The sequence below is a fragment of the Artibeus jamaicensis genome, unplaced genomic scaffold (genome assembly GCF_021234435.1).
Source record: "Artibeus jamaicensis isolate MK-2021 breed Jamaican fruit bat unplaced genomic scaffold, CSHL_Jam_final scaffold_474, whole genome shotgun sequence".
Lineage (NCBI taxonomy): Eukaryota > Metazoa > Chordata > Mammalia > Chiroptera > Phyllostomidae > Artibeus > Artibeus jamaicensis.
Window position 1 is genome coordinate 41,336,920 of NW_026522046.1, and position 9,377 is coordinate 41,346,296.

General features: G+C 54.0%; 1 protein-coding gene across 1 annotated transcript; it reads left to right on the forward strand.

Annotated features, from left to right (window-relative positions):
- The first annotated feature begins 4,840 nt into the window (after window positions 1–4,840).
- LOC119042589 (cystatin-B-like) lies at window positions 4,841–7,692 on the forward strand. Its single transcript, XM_053657822.1, has 3 exons — window positions 4,841–4,984; window positions 6,790–6,891; window positions 7,311–7,692. The coding sequence occupies exons 1-3, from the start codon at window positions 4,904–4,906 to the stop codon at window positions 7,437–7,439; spliced, it is 312 nt and encodes a 103-aa protein (XP_053513797.1). The 5' UTR covers window positions 4,841–4,903; the 3' UTR covers window positions 7,440–7,692.
- The last annotated feature ends 1,685 nt before the right edge of the window (window positions 7,693–9,377 follow it).

Here is a 9,377-nt window from a genome sequence, read left to right on the forward strand (position 1 = left end):
TCATGCACTCTCACGGGGTCTGGTCTAATGGGGAAGGAGGTGACAGAGAACCTGGGAGCCAGCCCTGACCCGCCCCATCCTGTTCAGTTACAGCTTTGCCAGGTGAAAGCCACTCTCCCCATTCTCTCTGGCTTGAAGTATGAAGGTACATATTCACCACCCCGATCTGCACACTATGGGTGCCCATATTCTGGATAGAGGTGCCAACCAGACTGGGCCTACCATCCTTCCTCATCTGGGACCCACACAGAGCAAACTCCAAGCCACAACTGCTCCCAGCACAGGTCCACTCTGGGAAGCTACTCACTCACTCATTTATTCATTCAACAAACACCTGCTGCCATGTGCACAGTATGTTGCTGGGAGCTGGGAGCTTCTTGCCCTCCAGAGCACAATGCCTTGTGGCAGAATACCCACTGAGGACAAGTCAGGCCTTGGGAAAGTGCCAGCTGAACCAGAGCAGGGGGCCAGGCTTGGACACAGCTGGGGTGGGAAGTGGAAGGGCCCAGTGGCAGGCAATGGGCCCATTGTCAGCCTCCCACAGAACCAGCACCAGTGCCCTAAGCCACCAGGACGCCCACCACTGTACGGAAGGCTCCTACACGGGCCCTGAATCGTGCACACACATTCGGAATTTCTGGTGCCAGAGCACTAACGCGGTCTCCCAGTCTCAGACCCTTGGCCTAGGAGCCTGCTCACCCAAGGCCCAGTGTGGAAGCCTTGTCCCTCCCCTGTCAGCCCAGGGCTTCGGGCTGGGAGTCCTGCAGCAACCAGGGCCCGACCTCTCAGAAGGGCTGCAGGAGGGCCCACCTTCCTTGTGGGCTGTGTGGAGGGTGCCTGTGATGCTGCACGGGGGTGCCCTGTACTCTCCGGCCGAGTGTGGGCTCTCACAGGAGGGTTCCTCACCATGCACATGCACACCCACAAACACCCATGCACACGTAGGCAGGCCAGCTGCCCAGCACCAACTCTGGGGGTGGCACTGTGGGGGTAGAATATGTGAGTCTCCTGTCCTTCTCATAACCAGGGGTGCCTGTCCCCCTGGACTGTTTCTTTCCTGCCCCGCACTCATCTGGCTCGGGGACCCTCCAAGCAGGAGGGCTCCCTCCCTGACCCTCTGTCCCGGCCACCCCAGTTAGCTCAGACAGGGGCTGCTGTGACAAGCAGAGCAGGCAGCAGGTTCACCAGACCTGACAGAGCACGAAGCTGCAAGGGACCAACCAGGTGGCCAAAGGGAAATTTGCAGTGCATCCCCCCAGCCCTCCAGGCAGCCGACCAGAGTCTGGTATTATGGCCGCTGAGGGTGCCTGTCTCCCACCTCCATGAGCATGTGGCTGTCCCCTCCCCACTGTGATCAGCACCTCTAGTCCCTCACCAGGGCCTGGAAGGTCTCCTTACCGCTAAGGCTTCATCCTGGCTCTGGATCTTCTGGCCACTGACGGTCTGGCAGCTCTTCAAAGTTGAACACTGGCCTTGGCAGGTGCAGCTCAGTGCACTGACCACCAGCCTGCAAACCAAAGGGTCGCTGGTTCAACTCCCAGTCAGGGCATATACTTGGCTTATGGGCCAGGTCATCAGTAGGGGGCAGTCCAAAGGCAACCACACATTGTTTCTCTCCCTCCCTCTTCCCTAAAATAAATCTTCAAAGTTCTAAAAAGAAAACCAAAACTCAAACATGGCCACCACTCCTAGGTCCTCAGCCAACACCAGTCGAGCCCCCTCAGAGCCCTGTGCTCACAGCAGTTTTAATCCCAGGAACCAGGGTGGGGAGGCAGGAGGGGTCAACCCCCATGGACAAATAAACACATGGCCCATGCCCATGTTGGAATGTCACACAGGCATGAAAGGAGTGAGGTTCTGACCTGTGCTGCAACGTGAACGCTGAACTCGTGCTCAGGGAAAGCGGCCAGACATGACCCCCCCCTTCGCTGCAGGACCCCAATTGTTCTACAGTCCTGTCAGGGGACCTGAGACAGAAAGATGAGTGGTGACCAGGGCAGGGAGGACAACAGCTAAAAACGTCTCCTGGGGTGAACGTGTTCTCGGTCGACTGCGGTGGCGGTCACACAGCTCCAAACACACCGAGAAGCACCGCCTGGTGGGCTCAAAGTGGGCGGGCTGCACGGCATGAGAGCCAGTTCTCGGGGAACGGTTTTTAAAGATCTCACAGGGAGTGGAATCAACAGGGACTTCTGAACACAGGCTTCCTGAAGGACAAGGCTTGGTGGTCAAGTTCAACTTCAGCCCCTGGTTTCAGAGAAGTGCCGCCAGTTGGAAAAATGCCTGCTGTCCACCATCGGCGGCCGGCTGGTGCTGGTGCCCAGCTGGTCATGTCTGCCTGCCAGGACACCATGTGGTCACAGGGTGCTATAGCTCAGAGGTGAGGGGAGGGCTCTGGTGACGAACTGCAACCAGCACTGATGGCTCCCATACCCAGAGATTTCTATACTGTGGCTCTTCCCTTCATGAGGAAAGGAATCTCACCAGAAAACAACACAACTGTGAGTCGCTGTAGACTACAGTGCAGAATAATTGCTTATTTCTTAGGTGTGTCCATATGGTGTTTATGTTTATGCAGAATGGACTCAGCAGACTTTTTTCTGTAAAGGACCACATGTCAGGGAACTCCAAGCCCAGGCTCGATGACCTGCTAGGCCACGAGGATGCAGGGCTCTGAGTTTTTCAGGAAAAGGATACACAGCACACTCAGCACAGGAAAAAGGCACAGGGAGAGATCCCAGGGGACACCGGGAGGAAGTGTCCACCATCCTCTCCAGGTGGAGTCACACAGGCCATGCTGAACTCCCCAGCAAGGACCTGTGACAACACGTGGGGGGAACAAAATGGAGAGACATTCTTCTTGCACATCAGTGGGTGCAGGACAGTTAACATGGAACATGTACAGTGAATAGAGACGGTGTGTGGGCAGCAAGGTGACAGGCTTCCAGGTCATCCACCGTTGCCACTCTGATTATGCCCACAAAGGGCCTGGAAAAGGAAGCTACTCTGACTTTTTGAAGGTATGTTACCCTGGATGCATAAGAACCATGGGCAGGGCTTACTGAAGGTAAAGATTGACCTTTGCTAAGGAAGCATATGCCTATAACGTGATTACTCACCACCACCTGCCCAGCCAGGGATTCACGTCAGATCACCCTGTGTGGATCCTTTCAGAAATTAATTGTTCAGGCCTGCCTTGTAGTCCCATGAGCTTGTTGGGTCTGCTATGTAGTCCCTTTTCTGTGCTACATTCATTCATTTACTTATATATGAATTGTTGGGGGGCTTTCCTTCCCTTCTCCCCAGGGTTCCACCACATCTGGCCTCCCATCCTTCCCTAAGGTCACACACCAGGCTCTTCTGTGGCAGGAACCTGAAACGCTTGCCTCCCCCCACACCTGCTCATGGGCCACTCCCCCTGGGGCTCTGCAGTGGAGCCTCCAGGAGGCAGGACTGGGCCTGTCTGGCAGCCAGCACCTGAGTGGGGAGGTGCCCAGCCTCCCCTGGGTGAGGCCCTGGAGCGGGGGAAGAGGGTGCAGCTGGAGTCCACTCCCACCCAGCCTGAGGCACTCAGAGTCATCTCATCACTGGACTCCATGCTGCCTCCTCCATTCACCCATGTCAGCCCTTTGCTGTGTCCCTGGGTCACTCAGTGGTGACATCCAGAGTGGCTGGCACAAGGGGGGGCCGCTGGCTGGGCCTTGCAGATGAGGGGTACAGGGCCCTCCAATGCACTTGGGAAGAAGATCAGGCAGAAACCAATCCTAGACTCTAGGACGCCCTGGTGGCTCCTGCCCCTTTCCCTTGGCTACTCCTGGTGCCCACTGGGCACAGGCTTCTCTCTCTTCTGTCCTCTCTGGCTCTCTGGTTCAGCTCCCACTTGTCCCTGGGTCCCCCCCACCCAGGTAATCTGTTACCCATGTGGACAGGGCCACTCAAGGGCGTCTCCAGGACCCACCCCCACCCCTACCCCCCCACCTATGGGGTGACCCCTGATCTCCTCTAAAAGCCCACCCACTCCTAATTAAACCTATGATCCAATCTACCCTGCAGGGCCATGCCCATCTCAGCGCCAGAACAGAGCCCCCTCTCCTCTGCCTAGCCCCAGTGGCCACGTCTGCCCATGACCCATTCCTGCCCCTCCTGCGGCTTAGGGAGCAAAGTGGACAAACGCACAGTCCTTTTACATTGGTGGGTACAGGAGAGTTTGCGAGTCCCCTCCAGGGCCACTCCCACTCACGCAGGGCTACCTGCCCTTGGCACTGCAGGGCCTATGGGAGAGGAAACATCCCCCCTTCTTCCCTTCTAGGTTCTTTGGCTTGTCTAATAATTAACTTGAAGTGAGACAGATAACAGGAGAAAAACAAATTTAATTTCATGCATATGGATCCCCATAAAGATATGAGATCCAGAGGCTGTCTGGCAGCTCAAGTGTGTAACCATCCAGAGCTGAGGGACTGACTCACGTCTGGTAAGAGGAAGGCTAATCAATGAAGATGGGACCAGCCGGTGTTTGATAGTCAGACGTGTCAACCCGACTCTGCAATTGAATCTCAGGTTGAAAAAAAAAAAAATATATATATATATATAAAATTTATATGTGTTTTTATATACTTATATTGCTCTCTGACTGAACCAGGCTCCCTATCAAAATGCTTTCAGGTAATTAAGGGAGAGGTGGACGTGCCCCCGCCCTGCTCATCAGTATCCCCACCCCTCACCCATCTCTCCCCACCCAATCTGTCTCACTACGCTGCGCCCTCCAGTGGTCCCGCCCTCGACTGCTCCAGCCTTGCATCACGTGACCTCCCAGATTTAAGGTGGTGGTTTGTACCTCCTGCCAGGCACACCTGTTCTGCGCTGTTATTTGTGTCTGCTGCTTCTCTGTGCCTGTTGCCTCATCATGAGCAGTAGAGAGACGGTGCTCGGTGGGTGCTCTGAAACCGAGCCCGCCACAGCTGAGATCCAGGCCATCGCTGACCAGGTAGGTGGGCTGGGTCCTACCGAGCCCAGGGTCCATCTGGCCCTGTCCGCAGCATGGGAGCTCCGGCCGGAACGTGGAGATCATGGCTGAAATGCGTGTACTTCGGACCTGGCCAATGGGACAAGGCTGGGACAGGGACAGAAGGGCCTCGCCTTCTGGGAGCCAAGCCAGCCATAAAGCGCTCAGAGGGAGGGGCCTGGCATGGTGGCCCTCACGTGGTTAAGGAAAAAGCACAGACCAGGAGATAGAGCAGGTGGGGTGGAAGGTGACAGTCAGTGAACCTGAGAAGGGTATCCTAACTTACAGTCCTTCTGTATGTTTGAAACTAACTCCAAATATGCATTTTCATACAAAACAGAAACGAGGCACTGCTTGATTCCTGTGCCTCAGTTTCCTTATATGCGAAGTGGGCATCACTAAGGTGCTTTCACACAAGGTTCTGGGGAAGGGGGAATGGTAGGGCCACAAGAAGGCTTGGGGAGAAGATGAAATTGAAAACAAACCTCTTTCTCCTGAGGGAATGGTGAAAGCCCCTCATCTTGCCCTGGTGGTTTAGACCATCTGACCATAGCAGAGGCTGGTAGTCAGTCCCATGAGACCTGAACTGACAGGAATTTGCAGGGACTGCATGGTGAGCCAGCCAACTTGGACGGAGGTGTCTTCCCCACCCTGCTCACAGGGCCCACACTGCTCACAGAGCCCAGCTCTTCCTTGCTGTTCTGGTTTCCCAAGGCTTCAGAAGGGTGGGACGGGCCTGCGCTGTTCCTACCTGACCCTCCCTCCCGCCCTGAGCTGCCCCAGTGCATTCTCATCCCTGGGTTGGGCCCCTCCCTGGGGGTGCAGGGTGGCCACAGTGACTCATCAGCTTGTGGATGAGGGTGACCCCCTTTGGATCCCAGCAGCTAACCTGCTTCCTGTGGCTGCCCTGACTAAAACCCTCTAACCCTCTAGAACTGGTACAGTCACTACAGCCAAAGCCAACCTGCTCCTGTGCCTACTAAATAATCTAGATAGCAGATTAGATTTTAAGTGAAGAAAAAGCAAATTTTCAAAACAAACCTGCTTTCTCCTTCCTCCATAAAGATGCTCAGTTAGTAAGAGGGCAAGATCCTGGGAGACAGGATTGAACCAAACATATGATTGATTCCTGTTTGAGATTCAGGATTAGCATCAACCTCTGCCCACAGGCAGGGCATCCTCAGACGTCATCTACAAATGCAGGACGGCGCCTTCACCTGGAAAGCACTTTCTCTACTGCCCTCTGTTCCAGGGGATTTGGCAACAGCCTAAGTGCCCAGCAGGGGGAAGTTAAGAGAATGAAAGCACATCTGGAAAATGAGAGATTAAATCTACAATTAAAATTAACCTCAGTTAAGCATTGTAAATGCTTCAAGTTTTTAACTTCAACAAAGTAACTATTTGCATGTTGAATTAGAAAAAGAAAAATGGGCTGTAAACTTGTATTGGGTTAACCAAAAGGCCTACTTTTTTTCTGTAAAATAAGACATATTTTTCATTTTCACCAATGACTATTGATTTGGATATTTTTAGTATATTGGCTATATCCCTCGTGATAGAACATTGAGTAATTCTGAAGCGGAGAATTACTGTCTCTACTTCATTGCTATCAACTTCAACTGGTCTCCCTGACCAAGGAGCATTGTCCAGTTTAGAAAATCTATAAAGGGAGGGCCTTAGAGGTCCATTTGTAACATTGAAGGTGAGGTAGACAGAAGCTCACGTGTCAGGTACTTACTCTTGCAGGAAGGGAGCCACTGAGTTTCCCCTTCTGGCTCATCCCCTAGGTCAAGTCCCAGCTGGAGGAGAAGGAGAACAAGAAGTACACCATGTTCAAGGCTGTGGAGTACCAGAGCCAGGTGGTCGCTGGGACGAACTACTTCATCAAGGTGGAGTACCAGCTACAAGGGTGTACCTGCAAGACCTGGGGGGGGAGGGAAGCTTGTAGGTGCTAGGACAGGGGTGTTAAAGGGGGTCCTGTGGCAGTCCCCGGCTTCAGGGTATCTGTCCTCTCTAAAATGATGATGTGTGTGCACCCATGTAGGCCTTGGTGAAAAAGGGGACTGAGCCTTCAGGCAACTGAGGGTTCTCAAGGGACAAATGTGGGGTGCCAAGGGTGCTGGTTGGGGCGATGGGCATCTGCTATGTCTGAGGGAGGAAGATGGGAGTGTCACCAACTTACGTGCAGATGCTCTAAGGGACTTGGCTTCCACACACCCAGGGGCTTTCTCACCCAGTCCAGGCGAGTCTGGGGACTTGAGGTCAGAGGCAGCACCTGCCTCTCTTCCTCACTCGACTCTCTTTGCAGGTTCAAGTTGGAAACAATGACTTCGTACACCTTCGAGTGTATGAAAGTCTCCCACATGCAAACAAGCCCTTGGCCTTGCATGACTACCAGACCAACAAGACCAGGGATGACAAGCTGGAGTATTTCTAGTTCTGGATTCTGGACTGGACTCATTGTCCATGTGGTCTTCTGCCCTGTTTGGTTACATGTCTGTAGACATAAATGATCGATGTCACTACCCTGTGCCACTTTCTTGGAGGGGATGCTCCACACCAAGCGAGTGTCTCTGCTTCTGGCTTTGAAATACTGTGATTTTTCTCCAATCAATGCCTTAACTAAATTGCTTTCCAGAAGGGCTCACGTTAGCTCTAAATACATATATTTTTAAGCCTTTGCAAATTTCCTCCTTTGTTTTGTATTTTTTCTTGATCTGAAACCACAATCACCCTATAGAAGTGTTCAGATGTGTTTAGAAAGTTCTTTCATGGCCACACTCTGGCGTGAGCCAGCTGCGGACCCCCTCTTTCCGGAGCCCAGTGAGGTTGCTCCGGATCACAGCCAGTGGGGGGCAGGCCCAGGATTCTGGGAGTCTGTTCCCACCACAGCTCTGTACACTGTGGCCTGGATTTGGGGTCCTGTCTCCAGGGTGTCATTCGCCCCATGAATAAAATGGTTTGAGAGAAGTCAATTCTAGAATTCACACACTTCACATTTCCATGGCAATCCACAGGTGCAAGGACATTGCAAGTACCAAAGTCTCATGCAAACAAGCTGGTACCTGCCCAGAGCACTGTCAGCCCGGAAGACTGTCCAGCTCATCCAGAGCTGAGCTGCAGCTGCCAGAAGCCAGAGCATGTTAAGAGCACGTGTTTCAGCAGTGCTCTCTGTTCAGCAGGGGGCAGGGCCTGTCAGTGAGGTCAGCCCGCTGGTTGGTTTGCCCTGTGAGTTTGTGTAAAATAGAATTAGAAGGGTACCCCCGAGATAAGAGTAAGGACGGGTGAAGTGTCTGTGTGGGTCAAGTTCATTCAAGATCTTACTTATTTTTAGAGAGGGGAAGGGAGGTTGAAAGAGAGGGAGAGAAACATTAATAGGTAGCCCATGGCATGTCCCTGGCCCAGGACCCGGCTGGCATCCAGACATGCTCCCTGAGAAGGAAACCGACCAGTGACTTCACTTTGCAGGACGTCATCCAACGCACCGAGCCTCACCAGCCAGGGCAACAATAAAACACTGTTACAACATGCTCTCGATTTGGCCACCAGTAAAGCAGTTTGGCAGTGAAGTGAAGACCGAGCACAGTTCCCACCCGGGGTCCTGCAGGGCCGGCCACCGGGAGGCAGCAGAGGAGGTGGCAGGGCCCAAGCAGGGGCCCTGCAGGCAGGGAGCTCCCACAGAGGCAGACCTCCCTGCAGGCCCACAAGGTGTTCCTGTGGGGATAAGGTGTCCCTGGTGGCAGTCACACAATGCTGCGATGTGCCACCGCCACCAGGTGTGCACTTTAGGATGGTTAGGTGTGTGTCGTTTGAATTTCCCCTCAACAAGAACACAGCACAGGACGAGAGACCACAGCCAGTTTGGGGGACCAACGCTGGGCTGCAGCTCTTCCATCTGTCCACCAGGCCCACCCAGCCCTTCCTCTGCCTGCCCAGGGCCCTGGTACTGACCTGTGGGGATGCCTTGCGCCCTTTGTGCTCCAGCCGACAGCTGCAGGGACCACCTTGGAACCTTGGTGCCCTGAGGTTCTGAGAACTGAACTGGCTGCCAGTTAGTGCTTCATGCTAAGATGGTGATAGCTCCCTTTCCCTCTGTGTGCCCCCGGGGGTGCTGGCTCCCCCCTTTCTGCATGCTTGTCCATGGCCCTTTCACTAAGCACTCCTCAAGTCACTGGTCAGTGCCATCTTTCCCCAGCACCAGGAAGACAGTGGACAAGGGGCCCTCGTACCTGAGAGTCACAGTTTGCATGGCTCCAGCTGCCCCGGTCCCCTGGGGATGAACTGAGGATTGGTCTCCAGGGGTGGGAGGGTGGATAGGACCTACTGGGCTGGGAGAGCCAGAGCTGTCTCCACCCTGGAGTGAAGGAACTAGACA